Source organism: Amblyomma mixtum, chromosome 9 (genome assembly GCF_055824585.1).
Source record: "Amblyomma mixtum isolate Tamu chromosome 9, ASM5582458v1, whole genome shotgun sequence".
Taxonomy (NCBI): domain Eukaryota; kingdom Metazoa; phylum Arthropoda; class Arachnida; order Ixodida; family Ixodidae; genus Amblyomma; species Amblyomma mixtum.
The window spans coordinates 114,234,202-114,260,517 of record NC_143020.1 but is presented as its reverse complement, the minus strand read 5'-3'; the positions used below and the strand labels follow the sequence as shown (position 1 = coordinate 114,260,517).

At 49.9% G+C, this 26,316-nt stretch overlaps 2 protein-coding genes across 3 annotated transcripts in view; one reads left to right on the top strand and one right to left on the bottom strand.

The window, feature by feature from the left end:
* Nucleotides 1-26,316, bottom strand: part of LOC149330824 (uncharacterized) — a 166,439-nt gene that overhangs the window by 84,978 nt on the left and 55,145 nt on the right. The gene's annotated exons all lie outside the window — the stretch shown is intronic.
* Pu (GTP cyclohydrolase punch) overlaps nt 11,547-26,316 on the top strand; it is a 23,899-nt gene continuing 9,129 nt past the window's right edge. Inside the window, exons 1-2 of one of the 2 annotated variants that reach the window (XM_089561505.1) lie at nt 11,547-11,817; nt 17,222-17,608. In XM_089561505.1, the coding sequence (XP_089417631.1) occupies nt 17,326-17,608 (283 nt within the window). In that variant the 5' untranslated portion in view covers nt 11,547-11,817; nt 17,222-17,325. Of the gene's footprint in view, nt 11,818-15,119; nt 15,445-17,221; nt 17,609-26,316 lie in introns of those variants that run through there. The other variant, XM_089561506.1, reaches the window with a different exon arrangement.

The following is a 26,316-nucleotide window of genomic DNA, read 5'->3' as shown; positions in this document are numbered from 1 at the left end:
GGGGCCACACAACACCGGCAGCCGGAATTGCAAGTATCGGCTGGCAAAGAAAGCACCTTTTAAAGCCAAGAACGACCTGGGGCAACTTGACTCCGGACACCAACCAAGACCGAAGACCAGGGACCACAGCGGCACCCGCCAAGGCCACCGGGGGAGAAGCAGATCGAGCTCCTTCCCACCATTACCGGGGACCGGAGGCGCCAGCTCGGGTCCTGACAGAGAGAGCAGCTCGAGCAGAGGAAGAGGCTCAAGCAAGGACAGAGACGCGGGCAAAAAGGTGAGCTGGCCAGATAAGGCCTCTTCTTGGGAAACCGCTCGGGAGAAGGAACTGGTAGAGCAGCTCGCTAAGAGAGACAGAGAGCTAGACACCATAAAGAAGGAAATGGCGGAGCTGAGGAAACTCATTAACGCTAACACAAAACAGCCGAAGGTGGTCAAAAAACCTCCTTTGCAACAATCACAAAACGCGAGTCAGGCGCCCCCGCGTGACACATATGAAGGGGGAGACATTCAAAACGCAATGGATACAGACACCAGAGTCCCCTTGAAAAGACCTCTACCCAGAGAGAGAAACACAGACGACAGTACTCCCAAAAAGGCGGCAGAAAGTCCTAACGAGGACGCATCGGCTAAAACCCACATGAACGTTAGGCCGGACATGAACACACTATTGAAGCGGGTTGACGCTCAAGACGCTAGAATTGATGCCCTTACCGCTAGGGTAGACAAAATAGCCGAACGTGCTGACAATCTGACGGCGGAATTCGTCACGTTCAGGGAACGAACCATGGGTTGCTTCCAGCAAATTCTGGAACAACTAGCAAACATAGAAGCCAGGCTTCCCCCTGTTGCCGGCAACACCCTCCCCTCGCTGCAACCGCAGCAGCAGCCTCTATAGGACATCATGGCCCCTAGCCAACAAATTAGAATCTGGCAGTGGAACTGCAGAGGCTTCCAGTCCAAAAGATGGAACCTGCAGGCACACATTCAAAAAAACATAACCACACCGGACGTAATCACGCTGCAGGAGGCAAGCGGCATGGTCAAATTAAATGGCTACGCCGCGTACACCCCGCTAGAAGTGCAAAAAGAGCACAAACCCAAGTCGTTCACGGCCACGCTAGTGCATAGAAATCTAACGGCAACACAACACGCACTCGAAAACACAAGCGAGGACTACGTGATGTTAGAAATAATCCCAAACAGAAAGGGGGACAACAGTCTCTTTATTCTGAATATATACAACTCACCGAAAAACCGGGGCACAGGGCTGGCGGACCTATTACGTAAAGCCATTAGACTATCTTATAAGAAGGGATTATGTTGTGTCCCCTTATTGCTTTTGTGTGTGTGCGCCCCCTCCTAACGACCACTCGCATTCCCCTCCTAACGACAGTTCGCATCCTCCTCCTAACGACCACTCAATCCTCCTCCTAACGACCGCTTGCCCCTCGTCGCACGCTGTCGCCGGATGCCCCCCCACGGTGCGCCCCCGCACCCTCCTCCTGTTCTGGGAAGCCACTCCCCGCCGTGGACGCTTCTCCACTCCCTCCTTTCTTCGGGCGGCCAGTTCGGCTCCTGCCTCGGTCGACGCTGGTCGCACCCTCTTCAGCTTTAAATAAACGAAGTCTAAAAGTACCGTGTGCGTCTTTCGCTGCATTCAACACAGCGACCGGACACGACAGTGGCGACGAGAAAGTGGATTCGACCCGCGCTACGCAACGCTATTGACAAGCCATGGCTACGCGAGGGTTTCCCAATCAGATACCAGAGTTCAACGGCTCATCGTGGTCATCGTGGGTTGGACGCCTTCAGTTCTACTTTGAAGCTAACAACATCACAGACCCAGCCTTGAAGAGGGCCAACCTGCTGACGCTGTGCGGGGAGCAGACCTACGATACTGTCTGCGCCCTTATTCAGCCAAGCACACCAGCGGCAGTGTCTTACGACGACATCGTAAAAGCGCTGCAAAAGCACTACGACCCAAGGCCATCCGAGGTCTACAGCCGGGCTCGCTTCCAACGACGAGATCAACTGGGAGGAGAAACTGTGAGCGCCTACGTAGCCGCGCTCAAGAAGCTCGCTGCCGACTGCAATTTTGGAACGCTGTCGACAACAGCTACCGGGCAGGAGGGAGACGCAGCTTCTTCTGCTAACACCACCATGCTCCCCTTGGACGTGATGTTACGCGACAGATTTGTGTGCGGACTGAGTGACGAGTCACTGCAGCAGCGCCTGTTCGCTGAGAAGGACCTCACATTCAGCAAAGCTTACGACATCGCCGTTCGAGCGGAGAGCGCCGGTCACCAGCAGAGAGGGATTCGCCGGAACACCGAGCCGGTACACCAGACAAGCAACCAGGTGCGCAAGCCTTCTGTTGTTGTAAAATCGGTCAAAAAGGCACAACGCTGCTGGCGGTGTGACGACCAACACAACCCCCAGGGATGTCGATTCCAGTCAGCCACGTGTAATTTTTGCCACAAGCGAGGGCATATCGAAAGAGCATGCATTACGAAACGGAGACTTGCCAAGATAAAGTCACCTTCCCAGCCTAATCACAGCGTCAACGCCTCAGAGAATACGCCGCTATCTGATCTCCATGGAACAACATCAGCAACACCATCTGTGTGGTACGACCTGAACACCATGAATCTCGGCACGCGACCGAAGATTTTTACAGAAGTAAGCGTACATCACCAGCTGATTAAGTTCGAGGTGGACTCCGGCGCAGCCTGTACTCTGATCAGTGAGGACACGTTCCGAACTTCATGGCCATCTGACGCACCCGCCCTGCAACAAGACGACACGCACCTAGCTGCGAACGTGGTCAGGACAGAATCTGCCACTATTGGGCTCTGCCAACGTGCAGGTTAACTACAACGGCCAGACCCATACGCTACCTCTGCTTGTTGTGAAGGGCACAGGATCAAGCCTTCTAGGGAGAAACTGGTTTTCTCCACTAGGCGTGATGATATGCGGCATACACCAGACGCCGAGCCAGAACATGGTTGGTAAACATCAAAACGCCGATGCGCTAAGCCGTCTGCCACTAGACGCAACTGTTGACGAACCATTTCCACCAGGAGACGTTCTGATGTTCGAAGCACTGCCAGAACCTCCGCTTACAGCAGGCACAGTTGCAGCATCTACGCAGAAGTGCGCAGCTCTCCGGCTAGTTTACACAGCTGTTCAACAAGGCAACGTGCATAAACTCAAAGGGGACAACTTCGACGCTTACCGCAGGCGAGCTACAGAGTTGAGCACCCATCGCGGCTGCATCATATTTGGGTCCCGAGTTGTGATGCCGAGAGAACTACGCGCACAAGCTATGTCTCTCATCCACGCCGGACATCGGGGCATCGTTGCAATGAAAAAGTGTGCCAGAAGCTACATGTGGTGGCCTGGCATTGACAACGACATCGAAACAGTGGTGCGAGAATGCAAGCCTTGCCAGAGCAGCCGGAGCGCCCCGCCGAAAGCTCCTGTCCCAGAATGGGAAAAGCCAGACACACCATGGCACACACTGCACATTGATTTTGCAGGACCAATTGATGGCTGCACTTTCCTTGTGGTCGTAGATGCCTACACAAAGTGGCTTGAGATAAGGCAAATGGGACAGACGACTTCGGCAGCAGTCATTGACAACCTCCGATCACTATTTGCAACGTTCGGCCTGCCGCGCAAGGTAGTGTCGGACAACGGAACACCGTTTGTGTCTGCGGAGATCCTCAAGTTTTATCGCGACAACGGGATCTCATCAGTTACATCGGCCCCCTACCACCCAGCGACAAACGGACAAGCCGAGCGCTACGTAGCCGAGCTAAAACGCGCCCTTGAAAGAGATCAGACAGGCTCGCTGCAGCGCCGCCTTGCGCGCTTTCTCTTCAAGCAGCACACGACGGTTCAGAGCACAACAGGCGAGACCCCCTCGAAAATGATGTTCGAGCGTGAAATGCGAACCCAGCTCACAGCCATCCTCCCCGAGCCAAAGGCAGAGACGTTCCGGGAAGAAAAAGCAATTCCGCGCTGCGGCACGCTTAATGAGGGGCAGCGCGTCCTCGCCCGACAGTTTCTGAAAAAGCCACGCTGGGAGGAAGCTACAATTGTCAGACGCATAGGCCTGCGCTCTTGGCTCGTCAACATACATGGCACAGTAGCACGCCGACATCTCAACCAGCTGCGTAGATTTACGACGCCGTCTGAGAGCTGTCCGCCAGCGGAGAGAACACGTGCACCATCTTCCCACATAGCCTGGCACCTTTTCCCGGAAGAAGAGACTTCGCCCAGGACAGACCTAGGAGACACAGCGAACAACAGCCAGCCTACAAGTGTTTCTCCCCCGAGCGCACAAAGCCAGCGCGCCTCCACGCGTGAGCGCCGACCCCCTGCACGATACCAGGCAACTTTCTAAGGGGGAAGGAAGTGTTGTGTCCCCTTATTGCTTTTGTGTGTGTGCGCCCCCTCCTAACGACCACTCGCATTCCCCTCCTAACGACAGTTCGCATCCTCCTCCTAACGACCACTCAATCCTCCTCCTAACGACCGCTTGCCCCTCGTCGCACGCTGTCGCCGGATGCCCCCCCACGGTGCGCCCCCGCACCCTCCTCCTGTTCTGGGAAGCCACTCCCCGCCGTGGACGCTTCTCCACTCCCTCCTTTCTTCGGGCGGCCAGTTCGGCTCCTGCCTCGGTCGACGCTGGTCGCACCCTCTTCAGCTTTAAATAAACGAAGTCTAAAAGTACCGTGTGCGTCTTTCGCTGCATTCAACACAGCGACCGGACACGACAGATTAGTAATCACGGGGGACTTCAACGCCCCGCATCCGGCATGGGGATATCGAACGGCCTCCCCTAAGGGAAACAAACTATGGACAGAAATCCAAAACTTAAGGCTCACGCTACTAAACAACCCGCAAGACCCCACGAGGATAGGCAATAGCGTCAGCGTAGACACGTCCCCAGACTTGACGCTAGGCAAAGACCTCGAGGGTGAACGATGGTCAAACACAGGACACACCTTGGGTAGCGATCACTACATCATAGAGATTGAAACACAAACCAGGCCGATGAAGGGGAAGCTGCGCGAAACGAAGCTGACAGACTGGGACACCCTCCGAAAAGTCCGGGACAGAACCGCTCCGAGGGAGATATCGGATCTAAATCAATGGGTTGAGACACTCAAAAAAGACGTAAACAGTCACACTAGACAGACCCCAACCACCGAACATGACATCACAGACTCGAGGCTAGCCCACATGTGGGAAGCCCACGAGAGCCTCTTGAAGAGGTGGAAAAAACAGAAACACAATAGAAGGCTAAAGAAGAGAATATCGACACTCGAAAAACAGATAGAAGACTACACAAACGAGCTTCAGCGTCAACACTGGGGACAAATTTGCGATGAAATGAATGGAAAGCTAGGGTGCAAGAACACGTGGCATCTTCTTCGCCACTTACTAGACCCAGGACAAACAAAGTCGGCGGCACAAGGGCAGCTTAAACGATTGATTCACAAATACCAGGGAACAGCCGCGGACCTAATAGGGGAACTGAAGAGCAGGTACCTTAACACAGACAAAGGGGGTTCATCTCCAGCTTACCAAGGAGCAGAGAACACACAGCTAGATGAGGACATCTCGATAGCGGAGGTATGGAGAGCAATGAGTCAACTAAGAACCACGTCGGCAGCGGGGGCAGATGGGGTAACCAACAAAATGCTAAGGAACCTAGATCTAGTCTCGGTCACGGCAGTCACAGATTACCTAAATGAGATATGGAAACGAGGTAGTCTACCTTCACAATGGAAACATGCCAAAGTAATCTTTATTCCAAAACCCGGGAAGAAACTTGAAGTGGGCAACCTCAGGCCGATATCGCTAACGTCCTGCCTGGGGAAGCTGATGGAACATGTCATATTAAACAGACTCCAGGAATACGCAGAGGAAAGGGAGGTATTTCCTGAAACGATGCTAGGCTTCAGGAGCAAGTTGTCCACGCAGGACGTCATGCTCCAGCTCAAAGCAGACATCATAGACCCGCCCAACAAAGGGGGCGCCAAAACTATACTGGGCCTAGACCTACATAAAGCCTTCGATAACGTCAAACACGAGGTCATACTAACTAATCTGGCGGAGATTACCCCTGGAAAGCGGACCTACGATTACGTAAGGGACTTTCTAACCGGCAGAACCGCAGAAATAAATCTAGGAGATATCCAGTCAGAAACTATTAAGCTGGGAGATAGGGGAACTCCGCAGGGCTCAGTGCTCTCTCCTTTCTTATTCAACCTGGCGTTGAAGAACCTACCGCCGCTATTGAAGACTGTCGAAGGTATAAACCATACGCTATATGCGGATGACATAACAATATGGACGCATACAGGAAACGATGGTGAAATAGAACAAAATCTCCAACACGCGATCGATATTGTCCAGGAATACGCAGAATGGGCAGGACTAAAATGCTCGCCAAGCAAATCCGAACTTCTGGTGATCCGGGGGGCTAGCAAACGCGATACCAACGCAGGAGACATTCACGTACTGGTAAATGAGACTCCGGTAGCCAGAGTTGACAAAATCAGGATCCTAGGACTTATAATACAGGACAATAGAAAGAACACAGAGACAATAAACAGGCTTAAGTCCACAATTAACATGACAACCAGGCTCATAAGGCGAATAGCTAACAAAAGACGGGGAGTCAAAGAGAAAGATCTCTGCCGAATGGTTCAGGCTTTCGTGATAAGCAGAATAGTTTACGCCGTTCCCTACCTCAAGCTAGGGCTGGCGGAACAGAACAAAATAGATGGGATCATAAGGCAGGCATATAAAGCAGCATTGGGGCTGCCCCACTGCACTCCTACGGAAAGACTTCTTAAACTGGGGATCTACAACACCACCACGGAACTATGCGAGGCACATATATTTGCGCAATTAAGGAGGCTTGCGACCTCACCCCCGGGGAGAAAGATCCTGAGCAACCTAGGATTACATGATAAAATTCCGGAAAGAAACGCGCAGGCAAAATTACAGACCAAAGTTAGAAAATTACTCACTATTAAACCACTTCCAAAAAACATGCACCCTGCTTTTCACGAAGGCAGGAGGAGAGCCAGAGCAAAGGCCCTTGAAGCCAAGCTCGAAGGCTCGGAACACACAACCTATGTAGACGCGGCGGAATACGAAGGAGGCGACTCCTTCGTGGTCGTGGCCGTGAACGACTCGGGTGAAACATTAACGGCCGGTTCGGTCAAAACAAAAAACTCAGGGACAGCGGAGGAGGCGGCTATCGCCATGGCAATGGCCAGCACCAAAGCAGTCACCATAATTAGCGACTCCAAGGTGGCTATCAACAATTTTGCGCGGGGTATGATCTCCCAGGAGGCAGAACGAATATTAAGACATAAAGACTGGGACCAAAGAGAGGTGGAACTAATATGGGTGCCGGCACACTCGGGGAACAGGGGAAACGAGTTGGCTCACAGTATAGCTCGAGGTTATGTCAGCCGAGCAGTGAGTCGGGTCGAGTCCCCAAATTTCACGAGAGATGCATTCATATCATTTCACGAATACACCAATCAGTTTAAACTGGAAAGGAGGATCTATCCGCCACCAGACAAAAAGCTCGACAAAAGCCAGGAGGTAACGTGGCGTCGGCTCCAGACGCGAGCCTTCTTTAGCCCGTCGAGACTAGCACACATGTATCCAACACAATACAACGCTACTTGCAAACAATGCGGCGAGATAGCCGGATATGACCACATTTTATGGAGCTGCAAAAAGGCGCCGCCACCGGCGGACCTACTACCAGTCCCTTCTCTAGAGCGGTGGGAGGCTATACTGGCCAGCTCAGACCCGTTGACGCAAGTCCGGGCCACTGAGTGGGCTCACAAGGTCGCCAAGAGCCATGGGCTCGAAGCCACCTAGTATAATACCCACTAGGGCTCAGTGCTGACAATAAACGTTTTCCAATCCAATTAATTGCTTTACTAAGCTTCTTTACCAGCGAGGGAGTCCTAAAATGTAAAGTTGTTGGGCGCATATGCTGATATCGAATAATGGCAGTGTGTCCTCGTACGAGGACGCCAGGTCCTGACGGCAATGGTCATGAACTCAGCCCATGCACGCTTTGCATACCTCCGTCGGCGCACCGTTTTTTTCTTATGACATAAATGACGATCTTGCTGAGGCTGAGAGTTAGTGCAGCTGAAGGGAGTAATTAGCACGCATCGAAAGCATTGAAGCGATTTTTTTTCCATTTCGTTTCCATTCTTGGTTTCACCCCAATAGTCCAGGGCTTCCCGATTTTAACTTGAAGCTTGCGCCGTGTCTTTTTCTTGCCCAGCCGCCGCAGTGGATCAGTGGTTATGGCACTCGGCTGCTGACCCGAAAGACGCGGGTTCGATCCCGGCCGCGGCGGTCGAATATCGATGGAGGCGAAATTACAGAGGCCCGATTCGATGTCAGTGCACGTTAAAGAAGCCCAGGTAGTCAAAATTTCCGGAGCCCTTCACTACGGCGTCCCTCATAACCTGATTCGCTTTGGGACGTTAAACCTCCATAAACCATAAACCTCCTTGTCGACAAAATGGCCACGGTCGATTCGGTTGTATATCAAGTGCCCTGAACTGGTTACCCCACAGAAAAGCTTAGCCTTCTTTGTAGGTGGAACGGGGGGCCCTTGTAAACTCCCTGTTGAGGGAGATAGTGCTATTCATTGATACTGTGCACTCAGATTGAATGCCAGCAAGCCCAGTTTTCGAGTCTTCTTTATTCTACTACTTCTTCTTCTTCTTCTTCACCTCTTTATAATGGCACATACCCACGTGGGGGGATTGGCCAAGGTGCAGCATAAGAAAATTTTCTGTCTAGAAACCTTCATCGTCTTTTACTCCAGCTGCTTCTTCTTTTTCTACCTATATATCTGTTACTTCTTGGCCGCAGTTCATCATCCGGATCTTTCCGCAGAAGAAAATAATCCGCGGGGCAGTTTTGGGGCTTTAAATAAAAAGCCACAACACTGATATTAAGAATCTCATCCTAGCTCCGCCTACGAATCAGGGTGCCCACTGAGGCGTATCGTCCTAAACTGTGGACATGTAACTATATTTGTTACCAGGGCACAGACACATCTATGTGGTTACATTTCTCCTGAAAAGTACAAATAGTGTGCGAAATTATCCGCGCGCTCAAGAAAGTAGTTGGGGAGGAATAAACGTCAAAATTTGGGGTTTAACGTCCCAAAGCGACTCAGGCTATGAGGGACGCCGCAGTGAAGGGCTCCGGATAATAATGACATCGCACAGCACACGGGCCTCTAGAAATTTGCCTCCGTCGAAATTCAGCCGCCGCGGCCGGGATCGAACCCGCGTCTTTCGGGTCAGCAGCCGAGCGCCACAACCACTGAGCCACCGCGGCGGCATACGCGCATGTATGCACTGGGGTCTTTCACGGTAATTGTTTGGGCAAGAGGAACCGCTGCATGACGGTACTCACTATAACGTGTCGCGTCATATCCTTCAAGGCGGAGCTTAAGTTTCCCGCAAATTTTGTCGTTGTGCTGTTTTCTCCTTGCGCTGTTTGTGTGCTGTTTTGACGCGTGCTGTTTAGTCGTGCGCTGTTTTTTCGCGTCCTCATCTACGGCAGCGCCGCATTTTAGGGGAGGCGCCATTCCAAAATCATTCCGGCACGCGCTAACGAAGCCCGGGAAGCCGATATTAAGCCGGCCTCATGCCCTGCTGTACACTAGCGCGCACATCTTATATTCCAGGCGGTAACGGTGGCTCATAAACGTCAGGGGATCTCGTCGTGCAAACTTCCCGCATCACTACCCATTATACTGAATGTGTATCTCGGTGCGTGTCGCGCTGATGAGTAACAATGTTTTCCTGGTTTGCGATGTCCCTCAAAGAGGAGCTGTGATACGGCATCAGAAAGTTGGTTAGTGTTTGCTTTCGAAGGTCGTGACAGCTGGTGCAGCAAAAGCGAGGTGCATAAATGACGCAGCCGCTCATTCCCTGGGATTCATTTCCAGCTCTGTGTCTAAATGCAGCCAGGCCCTTGACCAGTGGCAATGCGCTTATCTAGAATACTACAGGACAAGGCGACAGGAAGGGGGGAGCTGTAGCGTGAAAACTGAACACAGCCAAGGGCGTCCGCAGACTTTTTCCAGGGGGGGGGGGGGGGTGGCACCCATTGTCCGGGGATGGGGGGGGGGGGGGTCACCGAAAAGGAACTAGTACATAAATAATATCCGTAATTCCAGAGCGGGGGGGGGGGACGATCGTGCGTGCTTGAAATGGTTATGTGATTTAGTTTCCTGATACGACATACTCCTGCACGGTTACGTGAGTTTCCTGATGCGACATACTTCTGCGTGGTTGTGATTGAATTTCTTATTCATGCTTCTTCAGCAAGTAAGGTGGTCGGTGCCTTACGAAGTGAATAGGCTTGGATGTGTTGTTAATACATCGTAACTAAAGGAACATCGCTTGTCCTGTCTCGTCACCGTCGTCGTGTTTTTGTTCCCGAGCCTATGTTTCTTTAGTTACGGTACCTTAAACCCATAACAAAACCAAGCTGCTCTCATTGTTAACGCCACAAGGAAAGAAAAAACCGAAGCCTGAACTAGGCGAGCCCCGCCTGCGCTTCAGAGCTCTGAAATGGCAAAGGAATCGTCACGTCTGTTTTTTGTTATTTTTTCGGGAAATTTCCCACCATACGTATTCGTCAACGAGCCTATCTGTTTAGTTGACTTGTTTTCAAGAAAGCAGTTATGCCGAACGACATCTCCATTCCTCACATTTTCGCATATAGTGCTTGACGAGATCGCACTCTTTTAAATAAGAAGGAAATAAGTTTGAGTGGTAAAAGTAAATAAAAAACACAAAAAGCGCGACGGAGGACACTAGCCCCGACATTTCACGTGCCATTTTCTACTTCCTACCAGTTTTACAAATATGCAAAAAAGAGACCATTTCAGCCTCAACTAAGTGAAAAAAAAAAGTACGTAGAGAGAAGCGCAACGATCGCTCTGTGCCTTCGTTTACCGCAGCAACTGTTGGCCTCTTTAATTTGAACTCTCTAAAAGCCTCTTACATCCTATTTCAATTCTCGACAGAATGAAAAATGGGGAGAATTCGCAGAAGTGAGAGATAGCTGCTGGCGCAGGGTGGCGAACCGACCACAGCTGTTATATTTAGAACAGAGCTAAAATAACACACACACACACACACACACACACACACACACACACACACACACACACACACACACACACACACACACACACACACACACACACACACACACACACAAATCCAGTATTCGGCAGTTTGGAGCTGCCCTAAAAAGGCGGAATATTATACCCCGGCCTGGCCTGTGCCGCTGGAACAGCGCAGGATTAGGCCAATTCAAATCAGAAATGAACCCGTCAGAGGGAGGACAACTGATGCAATGAGAGAGAGGCGCGAATAACCGTGGCGCCCCCTCGCAACGGCAGCGGCGGAAGCGCGCCAACAGATGTGCGCGCGAACGCGGAGCGCTTGTCTCTCTCTCCATCGACCACGTGGGGTGGTCGGCAGAGCGCGCGCCATTTAGGCGACAGGAACCTCGCTGCTCGCGGCCAGTGGACCGCCGCTATCGCCAGCGCACGGACGGTGGGGCAGCCGCGGCCGGGTTTTATCCTTCTCTCCACCAACGCCGTCGTATCGTCGGAGGAGGTTCAACATCAGCAGAGCTAGCAAGGAACCACTGGCTTGTCGTCGCCGCTTGCCCAACGCATCCAGTGGAGCCGATAGACGAAACCTAGCTTTTTTCAAGGTAAGCGTATGATCTATTCCACCAGCTATATCAGTCTTTTACTTGCAAAGACCTAAGTGCGCGAGCTTTAATAGCGCCGAAGTTTACTACCTTCCTTCTCTTTGGTGAAGCGGACTTCTTATTTGGAAGGGTCGCTGTCATTTTACGCCGCCGTTTACCGCGAATCGTTCGCCGTGTTGTCAGTATACGCGTGGTAGATACGAAGTGGCGTTTTCCCTCCAAATCCGTCCTCCTTGTACTAACAGTCCTGTTATTGTCAATACAAACTTCGCGGCGTTCTACGTCGCGACTCACAAGTCGGCGGCGAGGGATGAGGCGTACATGTCGAGGTCACCGGGTTCGTTGCTTGCAACTGCAGTTCCACCCATCTGGTTCAATGTGGCTCCACCGGTCTGGTTCAGCCAATGGTCTCTGACGTTCTCCGCCACATAGGCACGCGTTCCCGTTAGAGTTTCGTTTTCGTCGAGTCTTCGACGCGGTCAGTTCGAAGTATCCACATCTTCAGGACGCCTGGAAGCGCTGGTGCCTTAACGGGATAGAACGCTTTGTGGATATCTTCTTTAGAAGAAGGACACGTGCAGGAGGCCATCAGCTATGCGAGCCTGCAAAAGAGGCGTGGCCATGGAATGAACGGTTTTGTTGAAGCCGTCGACTGAGCTGACATTTGGGCTCCGATTTCATCGTAACGAATAGGGCACTAAAAGACGCAAAAAAAAAGACAGATAAGGACTCCGTAAAAGGGTCATTCTGTAATTTCGATGCACTCGCTTTTTAATGCGCTGTTTGTTATCTTAAAACCAGATCTGGACATTGTTTGACAGTGAAGTGACTCATCACCGTAACAAGATCTTCGAGGACGAGAGAATTATTCTTCTGAGCTGTCAATGATTACAGCAGTCGGAAGAATATGCGCGTATGAAGGAAGATAAAAGTACAGTTCGCAGTATTCTGGAAGAAGCAGTCCCTATGGCGCCGTCCAGAACATCTCCATGGAAGCCACAGTGATCTACTCGAAAACGCTTTCGGTTCGATCCAGCCGAAGGTGCTCCTCACATCACTCGAGGTGCATTGTATAGCAGCTGACAACGTAACCGGCCAAGCTTGGGTGCAAGGTCGCCACTGTCAGAGTCGGCGGCCTTGGCTGGCGGGTTCGTTGCCGTTTGGCCCAATGCGGCTTGCTTTCAGGCCAGTACGGCGTGTCTAGACGAGCTGATTTCACCGAGACGGACAGTTTCGTCAGCCTGTCTCCCGAGCGGCGGGATATTCGAGATCTACCAACGTCCCCTCATACTTACTGCCGTAATCTCTGCATACGACCTAGCAGGATGTAGTCATAGCTGCGACGGCAAAATGAAACAGTAGCAATGCACTCATGACCTTCCCGGATTAAAGAGAAAATTACAGAGCTTTGTGTGGACCACGCCAAACGCGACGGAAGTTTTACACAGTTAGAATTTACTAACAGCAACAAATTAGCCGTTGTTTTTTTTTTATTTATGCATGATCCTACAGCCCCGTTATGCATTACAGTAAAGAGGGGTGGGGGGGGGGGGGAGGTGTGTAGTACAAAGCAAGATACAATCATAAATGCAGCAAATATCAGAATGCCTCTTGGAAAAATATGAATTTTTCAACTCAAAACTAGGCAAACACAGGACAGCCATTGACCTTACACACTGCTTTAAAAGAAAGGGGACTCCAAGGGAAACAAAGCCCTAAGGGCTCAATGCTAAAAAGAAAGCGTCATTGGATAAAATAGAAGGCACGGAAACTAGCAAATTTTCCCATTGTTCTACCGTTTTCGGAAAGAAAGAATATTTAAAACAATTAGTTTTACATTCAAATGGGTCAAATTTATTTGAATGGTCTCTCCTTTGCGATACGTAGCTTAGGGGTTGAAAGTCGTTTACTTTTGTGATGTCAGTGCAATCATGAAATATATTGTGCAGTAACTTAAGACGGAGAAATTTTCTTCTGTGGCTCAGTTCTCGTCATCCCAAGCTTTGCTTAACACGAGTAACGCTTAGATTTCTATTATAATTACGGAAAGCAAAACGGGAAGCTCGGGTCTGGAAAAGTTCAAGTTTCATTCTTAAAGTTGTGGTGTCGTGATCCCATACAGGATCCTGTTCTGCGCTGTTCTTCCATGGTGTCATACAGTTCGTTAGTGAATATACTTTCTCATTATTTACGCTGCAATATAATGAATTCACACAGCAGTGTCTGCAGTTTGGTTACGCTCAGTGACAAGATACACTGCGTTTTCCGCTAGGAGCTTTTTGTTTTCTTCTACGTTTCAGTGATTTTTCAGCGAAATAGCCCCAAGTAGATTGCGATCGAAAATCCGTATAGTGCTCAGACGATGATGTTCTTAAATCGCATCCAACTAAAGTGTTCCCATTAAACCACGCGACTGCAGGGGAGCGCAGCTAAAAGAGATAGTATGCTGACAGGAAGCACTTGGAAGAGTATGCAGACGACGGAAAGTGACACTGACATTGGCTAACGCCGAGACTTCCCCGATAAGTTCTCGCTCTGAAGAAGGAGAAAAAAAAAATTATGCGCGCTTTCTTCGTCACGGCCACACGTCTGTCGCTTTCCCTTGCTCTTCGGGGAAGTTGCGACAAGCCGCTCGAATTAAAGATTGCTCGCCGGCGTACACGCGCAGACTTTGCGGGCGGGCTTCGCCGCCGGCAGCGATGTTGCAAGAGTGCGGCCTCCTTTGCATGTCAACGCAGGCCCTTCGCGAAAGGTCGAAAACCGGGTGATGGCTTGGCCTCACTCTCGCATAAGGAGTGACCACTAATGAAGGCCGAACTACGCGTTGAGTCAGAGCCCCCTAGCGTTTCGCGAGCCAGGTGTTATTGGCGAGGGGAATCAAAGGTGAGAGCAGCGAGCACGAAACGAACACTTCACTTCCTCGTCACACCCTTTACCCCTTCCCTGCCTTGCCTGGGAGCCTCGACGCCCCTCAAAGCCGTTTGACGTTGTATAGTGATCGGCGTCGGTATCCGCGGCCAACTTAATGACTCCCGCGGGTCGGTCTCGCCATCACATGACACACCTCCGCAACGTGTCTTAATGCCTATAACTGCCCTAATCGGTTTCCCCCCTCTCTCCTATACACATTCCAGCACCCCGCTATGTATTTCTTCCATTTATTTATCCGCTGTTTTTTGTTCTGCCGTTTTGTTTGGTTGGTCGTCAATTTGCGGCTAGCCTTCGCGTCTTCAACTACGTCGACACAAGGTCACGTGACATATTCACCGTCTTTTAAGAGTCCAGTACAGACGGTCGGTTAATTTCCTTGTTGTCGAGAAAGTTGCCGCTTGAGAAAAGTGCGGCGAATTCACGCAAGGTGGAGTGGCGAGACTTGGAGTTAGAGGGAGAGCGAACCACTGCATGTCCTTATAGCAGCCCGACGGAAGAGTGAATGACATTCTAGACACGCAGCTATTCTAATGCGTTGTAACGCAGCAATGAGCGCCGACTGAGACGCTGTGCGCATTGCGAGACCTGCTTTCGCGTTGTTCACCGACAAAGATCCGTCGACCTCACCTACCTGTTCCACCTGTCCGTACGAAATTTCGCTGTTTGCACCCCATCTGTTCATAGCCGCAATTTCCGGTGAGTTATCTTTCGGTGCTAACTCCGCGTTAAACTTCTGACTAGGATTGGCGGCTGCAGCAAACGTCACCGAGCGTTGAAGTTCAACGCGCCGACCAGCGACTTTACTTTAACCTTCAAACAAGCTCAAATGTACACGGAGGAGAACGCTATCAACTTTTTGTACTTTGCAAAACCTGACATCTGGGCCTTCCTAACTCTTCTGACATTTGTCCAGGAGTATAGGACGCTTTCGTTGTTGAGAAAGCTGTAGTAAACGTCCTTACACCATTTCCAGCCACTCCGATCTAAATTCGTCGCGTTTTTATCACGTCGGGTGTCAGGGGTTTGCCTTGTTTCATTTTTGACGTTGCCGTTTTTTTTTTCTTTCGTCTTTCCTGTGCGGTAAAAGAGCAGAGGAAGTATCGACAAAAAAGGTTACATTAATATACGGATGCGTAATCTTCTTTTTCTGTTCTCAGGAACAAAAACAAAAAAAGTCACGACGTCATTACAGTGTAGTTGTGGAATGGGCCGGCGGTGGAGACGCGTTTTCATGCTATTTCTCCTGTTCTTGTAACTTGTAAGAACCCAACTTTCAGTCAAAATAGTCGGTTTGCAAACACAGAGTCGTGTGACCTTGATCTGGGCCAATTTCAATTTCTTCTATGCACGACGAAATGCGTGGTCTTCGCAGACCTCCACCCTTTCGCAGTGCTGCCGAAGTGTAAAGGAACCCAAATCCTAATAATCCACTCATTCATTACGCGCGCACTGATCACTTCCATAAAGCCGGAATCGTTTGTTGCCGCAGTAATTGCTCCAACGAAAGTTTCGTTCTGCACACATCAAGAAACTAGAATCACCTTCCCGGTCTGATCGCTGACATTAAAGACTACAAATATATTCAACGTCGATTAGCTAATGTTGCATAACTAGGAACTTAATTACTTAGGGGGCCGCTGTCCTGTTTCGTCTCGTTTTATTTGGTTATTCGTTATAACTCTCCCATGTGTCATTTCGCCTTGTGGAGATTAATTAGTTCAGTTAGTTTATGGGGCTTAACGTCCCAAAGCGACTCGGGCTATGAGGGAGGCCCTAGTGTCGGGCTCCGGATAATTTCCACCACCTGGGGTTCTTTAACGTGCACTGACATCGCACAGTACACGGGTCTTTAGCATTTCACCTCCAAAGAAATGCGATCGCCGCGGCCGAGATCGAACCCGCGCTTTCGGGCCACCGCGGCGGCCCCTTGTGCGGCATTGATATTCGAGGTGAAATAAAGCGAGACAAACTCCCCCGGGGTCCTAATCGAAGAAAATGCTATCGCCTTAAAGGAGATGAATGCCATGAAAGGTTATGCGCAAAAAAGGAGCGCTCGTCCTGTCGTGTCTTCTGTATTCGTGTCGTCCTTTTTTGCGCATAACCTTTCATGGCGTTACAAGTATCTAGCCAACTAGCCCGACAACATCTCTTGCTGGAGCTAAACAACATATTACGTCACATCCTTGTCATGTTATCTTCGTTGCTTTCCTCAAACTCAGTTACGCTATAGTGTCTTGTCCTTGTCAACCACTTACTTTTGTAAACGTTTGTAAACGTTTACAACGTTTTGTAAACGTTTTGTAAACGTTTGTAAACGTTTGTAAACGTTTTGTAAACGTTTAGCGCTACGACATTTAAAATCCAGTGGCCTTCAAGCTATCTCACCAGAGAGTTCCGAAGAGGGGTACTGACGGCTCAATGAGGAGAAGCTTTTTCTTCCATCGCGCAACAGTTTCTCCTGCTCCTCTCGCAGCGGGCGCCTTCGATCCCGGAGTCCCCCCCACCGCGGGTCGGTGCTGGTGTCGCGCGAGTGGCCCGCCTAGCGGCGAGACCCCCCTTTCCCCTAGCGGCCGCGTCATGGGACGCACGTCGATCGTGGACCCCCCTTCGCCGGAGGGGGCCCGCCAGCCCGAGCACACTTCCACCGCCAACGGGGTCGCGCTCAACGGGGCCGCCGCAGTTGCCATGGAGCCCGAGACGGACGCGGAACGCCAGCTGGTCGCCTCCATGGCCCGCGACTACCGGTCGCTCCTCGAGAAGGTCGGCGAGAACCCGGACCGCCAGGGGCTGCGCAGGACGCCCGAGCGGGCCGCCAAGGCCATGCTCGCCTTCACCTCCGGGTACAGCCAGGACGTCAGAGGTGAGAAGGCCTTCCCTTAGCGTCTATTCACTGCAGCGATCGTTGCATTAGGGTCGCTGAGCCGGTTTCATGTTTTTAGACGTCCCATCCACTACGACGAGACCGAGCCACGTGTCACGATCAGCACAGGTGCAGAGAAGGGTTAGATGTTGACTTTTGAGTCTCCCCCTATTACGCACGACAGACCCTGTCATAATACTTCCAGTTCTGCTTGGCTGTGTTGCTGCTTATCCACCTCATTCATTGGCAACATCACAGTAAGGCGGGGCCATGCGTTCAGCTGGCGCTAGAACTTGCAGCATGTATATGATAGTTTGCAGCGTGTATATGATAGGTAATAAGGGAGTAATTACTCATTGGCATCCACCCAAGCGCAGCCATACGGCTACAAAGAAAAGCTGTACAGCTTTCTCAGAAACTTCGTAGTTAAAAGAAAAATTCGTCCTGGTCCGGGGTCTACTCCACCTTGGGGGATTCCCCTAGAATATTTGACCAACATATGATAGGTAGTTTCTCTCATCGCTATCAGCCAGGCTACGTCTGCTCCAGGAAAAAGGCCTCTAAAGGTTGGTTGGTTTATGGGGTTTAACGTCCCAAAGCGACTAAGGCTATGAGAGACGCCGTAGTGGAGGGCTCCGGAAATTTCGACCGCCTGGGGTTCTTGAACGTGCACTGACATCACACAGTACACGGGCCTCTAGAATTTCTCCTCCGAAGAAATGCAACCGCCGCGGCCGGGATCGAACCCGCGTCTTTCGGGTCAGCAGCCGAGCACCATAACCACTGAGCCACCGCGGCGGCACTAAAGCTTATCACTGATTTCCAGTTGCCTTTATCCTGGGCCAGCAGCGGTCACCCTGTACCAGAAAAATGTCTAACCTCCAAGGAAAAAGGTGCCCAAGAAACAAAGGCTCACAGCCCATAAACAGGGCTGACAGTTTGTAACAGTTCGCGTTTCTTGCGCTGTGTTTTTTTTTCCCCGGGGAGCAGATGTACGAACTTGCTAAAGTAAAAACATTGGTACGCTCTTTAATCTGGCTTCCTCGCCACCTGACTGTCCGCTGTTAACGTACTTTCCCCTTCCCTTGGTATTCACTCTGTACCCACTCTGTTAGGTTTACGGCTGGCTATCAAGAGTTGTTATCATAATGGCTGACACCACGGTTCGCTAAAATGTCAAAAGAGGGCGTGCATCTCTTCCACACAGCATGGTGGCAACCGCTACCACGCGGTTTCAAAGGGGACGCTCCTATCTTCCATCCATCCATTCATCCTGGAACCAGTATGAGAACTCTACGTTGCGGACACATGCGTGCTCCAAGATGGAGGTCCGTTGCGGGCCTTTCCCCGTGCAGGGCTTCGCCCAATTTTCCGTTCCCATTGCCTATCGCATATCATATCAGCTGGCGCTTATCTGCGCGGAAGAGGACGTGGTCCTTGTGTCGCCCTCTTCGCGACTTTATTACTCGCTGTGGCTAATCCATCATCAACCGCGGGCGACCGGAGCCAAGCGAGGCTTCTTTCGCTGTGTCCTCAGGAAGATATGAGGGGGGGGGGGGGGGGGGGGGGGTGTAAGCACACAGACGAAACAAAAACCGCTGCCCTGGCTGACACAGGATGGCGCGCGATAAGAGGGAGAGTTAAGGAGGCGCCAGCCGTGCAGGCTATAGGATTGGCTTGTCCCTCAGTTTCGTATCTCGTGTGTTTTGGTGGCGAGATCGTTAAGCGGCCCCAGGTGGTCGGCACCGGCGCTCGCTATTGTGCATAGTTTCTGCACTGCGCCTCTTACTGTTGGGCGAAGGCGCGCGAATCCGCGAGGCAGGGTTTCTGAGCGCGGTGTATTTCTCAGAATATTGTATTGCCATCTCAACGCCACCCAGCCTGCTCAAATCTACTGCGAGGCGACGGAATGCCGAACCTTGATCTGCGCTCTCACTGTCCTATGTGACTTCTGAAGAAATCTCACCTCGTCTCTCTAAACCCAAATTTCTGCTCGCACCAGTTTCATCTTCCTCCCCTTCCTGTCGACAATGTTATAGCTCTGTAATCTTCTCTGTCAAAGTGCCCAGTCCCTCTTCTGCTTGCGGCTCTTGGATACCATCCCCTCGCGTATTTTCTGCTTCACGCTACTCTTAAGCCTTTAACGCTACCCGGTACCCCCCCCCCCCCCCCCCGATCTTTCTCCCTAGAACATCGCTGCACTGTCATTCCCCTCTCTTTAGTTCTTTTTCACTCTATATACAAATCTTGGCAAAGAAGAACATTGCTTAAGTCACCATATTTGTCGACGCCACTATTCGATCCTAAAGAGGAAAGTCGGGGTAAAGTCGTAACATTCAGCAAAAAAGAAAAATTAACGGCGTTCAAAGAAAACCGTTACTCCTGAAAGTCAACGTATCTCTTATTTATTACGACCGTATACTCACAAATTCAACACGAGTTTCTGTAAGAAAACAAAGGTAGTTTTAGTAGAAAAAAAAATCTTTCCGTGAATCGCTTTTATTACTGGTTATACTGAGCCTTTTGGAAAATGGAAAAGGGCATAAAATTTTCTCCGCCTAAAACTTCGCATGTGACGAGGGCTATGCGACGAAGGCCTAGCCAGCATGTGAAGATATCTTCTTTTGGTTCTTACGGCTCGAGCGGCATTTGCGTTCATACATTACGGAGTCCTTCTTGAGTATACTCTCTTCCTTCGCTCGTATTCCGCTAGCAGGAGGTCATTCGGGAACGTTCCTCGTTTTGTGAAGAGCATCTTCGAACGGAGGACGTGCAGGCATCAAAGCATATGTTCCCATCTCCTGGCCCGGCCTCTCTGTTTACGACGTTTCGTTTATACGGTACTGCCGCCCGTGCAGACATCCGCCTCCTGAACGCGTGAATCGATGCTGAACACTCTGAACACGAATACACCTATATGGGGGTAAAAAGGGAGTAAAGCTGTCCTCAGCGCACACCCTTTTATATAGGGAGTAAGAGGGCAGCTTACCGTATTTTCCGGTGTGTAAGACGCACCCTTGTATAGGACGCACCAGCAAGAATTTTGAGAAAAAACCGCGTCTTATACACCGGAAAATACGGTACTCCCTTTTTACTCCCTTCTGTTCAGAGTGTACAAAATAGCAGGCGGAAGCTGGCCGGACTTGATTCGCTTAACAGCAGGAAGCGACACACAACAGCTAGAAAAAGCGCAAAGAACCTGCTAACACGTGTTCGCTATGTGCTCTGCTTCGTTCCATCTGAGAACCGCAGGCCGCATGACAGCCGGCAGGAGTAAGCCGGCTGCTTTGCTCTCTCCAGCAGCTGTTGACTCCTTAATTGCAGCTATTTACTCCGTCCAAATTTCCAGAGGAGTAAAACATTGTGTTGACTCCTTTCTTGACAGGGAGTAGAACGGCGTGCGTACTTCCCTTGCGAGAAAACGGAGTTAGGAGTCTGTATAAGCCCTAAAAAAACAAGGTAACACCCGAACGCGGCCGATAGGTGTTATAGAGACAGTGCCCTGCGCGAAAGTATAGGACCATGTATGCGTGGACCTACAAGACAGATGGACATCAGCATACTGCCTGAAAACCATCAGCTTCATACTAATTTCCTGTTTCACTGTCTGCTTCGCAGTCCCCGAGAGCTCTAAAGGCAAGTTAGACGCCGACTTTACTGTTGAGTAGTTTGAGTCCTGAATGCTGCTATAGTCGGATACAACTTAAGTCTGCAGTGAAGCTCCGCCAACATTAAAAGCCTCCGCGCACAGAATTCGTCCGTGACGTAAAAGTAGTCCACTGCTTAAACGTTTCTCGTTACCTAAACAAGAAACTTATCACAAGAAAAAATTATGAGCTCTAGAATTTTGATACGTGGATTGTTTGGTGTAGTCAAACATTAAAAAGCCGATTTCGATTACTGTTGCGACTGGCCGGCGGAGTAATACAGGACGCCGCGGACCGCGGCCCAGTGTTAGGAGCTGCTGTTTTTTTTTTTTTTAAGTTGTATCCTACTAGCTGTGTTCACAGCTTCTGGAAGACGCTCCACTGATTCACTCGTCTAAAATTGTAGTCCAATCGCGCTACAACTAATAACACTCAGTGGTTATTATTACCTGGAAAAGGCTGCGAGCTTAAGTTTATTTACAGTGATTAATGTATACAGCATAGTGTGGATGTATCTGTTGATGCGAGTCAGGAGAAGCTAGCCGCATTTTTATTTTTATTTTTTTTCGAGGACAGCTCGCGCATGTTACTTGGTCGACTGTCTCCAAGGAAGGTCATATCCCCACGTATAAAAGTCCAGCTGAATTGGCGGTTGCGAGTTGAAATAGAGAATTATGGAAAAGAGGGAACCTATACACGTATGATGAAATTCCTTCGAAGGCCGGCGAGATCGCGGGATGCGCCGAATTTAAGAACCGCTCTGCCGAAGAGTGAACAGTTACTTAATACATTTCTTTAGTTTACGTAAATGCAAGCAAAAGTTGACTAAATGAAGTCGGTAGGGATGCCCTAATTAGCGCCGAAACTCAGCCGATGGTGAAAAACATTTGGCGCAAAGCGAGGTTCTTGATCAGGGAGGTGCGAGGTTAAACAATCGCATGGAAGGCACACTTAAGGACCGTTTACATGGTATTACGTAAGGCGTGCTCTTCGTAAAATATACATAGAACACGAAGTGAAAGACGTTGCAATACAGCATAAATGTGATTAAAAACGTTTAAAAAATTACAAACAGATCAAGACAAGCACAAATTAGTCGCTTAAGTACGTCAACACTTGGAATGTGAAAGGAAATTTACATAATTGTAATGTTCAACGTGACATAATAACTGCCCTTTGAGTTTGGCAGGATCACGTTCAATGGCAATTGAATATGGTAGTTCATTCCTAAATTGCTGTGGGTAAAAATCGTTTTATGAAAGCCGAAGTTGATACACGCAAGCGCTATGTGCTCACGGTATTGAACAAACGTCGTGACGAGCGTGCTGCGTGACTTTACAGTTAATATGCTCGTTCACGCGACAATTTTCATGTCGAAAAAATATGCTAACACGATGCAAATAGCACTGAAAAGTGCCGGAGTGGTACTGCACGTTGGCAAAAAAATATAAAAGATAAACGTTACGAGAGGAAAACTTCCACTTCTTTGATCGAGAAGAAGGAACATCGACGACCTGCCTTGTCTCCGAGCTTAAATGCATCGTGAAATGCCCCTGCACATACGCGGTGTTTCGCCTAAGACTTCACAGTTTTTACAAAATAGGCTTTTTGAGTTAGAAGAGCACTATTTTTGGCATAGCACTGTCAGCGGTGTAGTACATCAGAATGCAGCTAAGACGTGCTAATTAGCAGGCTGGTTCACTAATACTGAATAGTCAACTTGTTAACTATTACTGTTGCCGGGCAAGTCCAAGCAAGTCCACAGCTTCCGTGAGACGACGCTTCCTAAGAAAGGTTGGCCTGCGATGGGACTTTGCAGACGACTATCGCAAGTGGACTCAAGATAATCGCTTTATCGCGAACTTTTGCCGCTTTTTAAGCGAGGCTTGTTTGCACTCCTTTTTATAACTTTATTTCCCTTTTTCATTATGCCTAATGGCAAACAGCTCGAATAAAAAAAAAAACTATTACTGTTAGGCTCCCTTATTATTGAGAGGCGTGTAGCCCATCGTAAGTAAAATGAATATCACTAATATTGAATACTTAAGCTTTAACTATTACTGTTAGGCTCCTTAATTATTGAGAGGCGTGTAGCCCATCGTAAGTAAAATGAATATCACTAATATTTAATACTTAAGCTTTAACTATTACTGTTAAGCTCCTTAAGTATTGAGAGGCGTGTAGCCCACCGTAAGTAATATCAGTTTTTACAATTCGAAAACGCCGCTACCCTCGACGCTGTGGACCAACAAATTTTGGTTATTTCGACGAACTATGAACTCTGGAGAGGTTGCTTTGCCTGTAAGCTCCTCGAAAGCGCGTGTATTTTGGAGATATGTAGCCAGCAACTATTTCTGAAGACCATACAGAAAATCAATCGGCTACCATTCTGTAAGCTGCTGCCTTTGCAGAAAAGCTTTATCATTTTGCAGCGCTTCGCACGCGTTAACTCTCCACATAGGCAAGGAAAATATGCCATAAACTCGGCGCCCCATTCAACAGGTGGTGGCCCGCTGCCACCTGTAGCATGAACCCTCGTTGGCCCCGGCTGATGTCAATTCTCTCCACCGGAAACGAATGATGGCATGAAAAAAAGAAATGAATTTATTGTTACATAGAACGTTCACAACACATGTCAGATCGTGCAGTTTAGTGGCAGTGTTCCAGTTAGAAAATTCAACAGATAGCCGGCCGCTTGACACGTGTGCTGGGAGGCCACGCCGCTTCGTTTTATTAGGGGCCATGGCCTGCCCTTAAAAATTATTTGCACAGTCCATACCGTCTATAGAGAGAGAGAGTCGTTGGGATTTGTATTCGAAAATATTTGCAGTGGCTCGCCCTTATAAAAATGGTCTATAGATAGTCTATAGACTTCCTATAGACTCTATTGCCTTCCTATAGATATTTTTGTCTATTCATAGTTTATAGACTGTCAAAAGTCTACTAAAAGTGTTCAGCCATAAATCTATAGATTGTCTGTAGACTGTCTATAGCATTTGCATTGCCTACAGACTGTTCTCTAGGATTCGTCTATAAAGAGTCTATAGACTTTATAGGCAGAAGTTTATGGACAGTCTATAGACTAACAAATTTAAGGGCTTCGCCTTTGGTGCAAAGAAAACTAACAACTAACAAAAAATTAAGATGCCTCGATGAGGACCCAGTGCAGCTTCGATGTGAAGACGAATTAGGTGCCGTTTTTAAATTTTATATTCCTTTTTCGGGCGTTTAGATTTCCTTGAAAGCGGGAACTTTATGCAGACTATGCTCCGCCGAAGGCGCGCGACCAAGCCCTCCTTAATTGAGAACCAGCAGCAAGTCAGACTTACAAACATACCAGCGCTCATCCAAGTTGGAGAAAATAAGCAGCTCCCCTCACTGTAGAAAAAAAAAAAAGATTCCGGCTGGAACCGTCGAAACAGTTTCACCCCGAAGTGTCTGACCAAGAGAATAAAGTTTCCTCCAAAGCCAGCTCTGTACGCATCATTTAACGAATGCGTCAGTGTGCGAGGAGTTTCTGTCTCTTGCATCACACTAATGGGCTGCGCGACCACGGATAAATAAAACAGCAGTGCGACTCTCCGATGCTCAAATTAAAAAAAAAGAAAGAAAGCAGAGTGCGAATAAGGGCGCTCACGGTCAAATATCGATTTCTACTGCGAGAAACAAAGCAAAAAAAAAAACACGCGGGAGTTACCCAAGATGGGAGTCACTTTCGCGACCTCGTAGTTGACACTCGATGGGGTTGCTTCGACCCTGCGTGAGCAGCGCGAAGACTGGTCCAGAAAAACGATTTTGAAAAGAAAACTAAGAAAGAATGGCTTGGAGGGGGGGGGGGGGGGGGGGGGAGCGTCGTGGACTACACATCGAAAGACAGTTGGCCGTCAAGAAAAGTTGCACTAGTTCCTGCCTAATCCGCGCGGGGGCGGCGCGGTGGTCATCACTAACAGCCGCAGACTTTCGCAAGAGACCCATCCGGTTGGCCTCCCGGCGACGACCCGGATAGGGTTCACCGAGCGCCCGGCAACGTCCCGAGCAGCAGGTGTCCTCCCCCGCAGCGCGTAGGGAAGAAACGGGAGAGGGGAAAGAAATTGGGATCTGGGGAGCGATGCGCCCCGCGACAGTTGCCAGGCAACGCAACAGGCAGGACAGAAAAGAGAGGGAACGGGGCTTCGAAGGAAGCGTGGGTCCTTCTCGGCCCCAGCCGCCCACATACCTCCAGTGGCGAGACCCCGATAGGGGAACAAAAAAAAAAGGGAAAGTGTTTCAGTCGCGTCCCCTTCGTCGGGCCCCTGCCTGGCTCAACGATCGATGGCGGCCACGTACTCAGGAAGTCACGATGTGGGCCGCCAGCTAACGCGCAGAGAATTGAAAGATATAAATAAACAAAAAAGATGCGCATCCGTCCGAGCGATGAAGGACGGACACTGAGGGACAGTTGGGGAGGGTGGCTACTTAGCGGGCATTTTTGCCGATTTCTGCCTGCTATCCCTTTTTTCCCTACACGCTTATCCGTAATCCGGCCTTCTACTCCCACCCTTGGTAAGACGCGACCGGAGACAGCGTGCATTATTCCGTGACGTCATCCTTTATTCCGGCACGACTCTGTGAGCGAAGATGATACGACACCCCCGCACGGCGCATTATATGCTTGTTAGTCAGGAGTCTTGGAAGGGACGGCCCGACGGGAGCTCGGGACAGAGATTCGGGGAGTTAATTACCGTGGCCCCTAACCGCCTTGCCTCGCTGTGCGGAACCTCACTGTGCACGCAGAACCGTAATGACATGCAGAAGCATAACCGCAAAGGCTGGCCTACGGAACTGCAAGGCGGCAATAGAGCTTTCTGCTGCAGCTCGTTTGGATAAGAACGGCGCTCGGCTTTGTAGTTGGCAGCAGCCGATTTCTACATATATGTACGCGAACAGTTCGTAAACTACTCATGTAAAGCAGCACGAATAACTACTTCAGTTCGTACAACTGCGGAAGCTGCTCATTTGCAACAGGGAAGAGAACTCTACTTATCCTCTCCGACACAATAAAAGACGCATGCCAAAAACTAG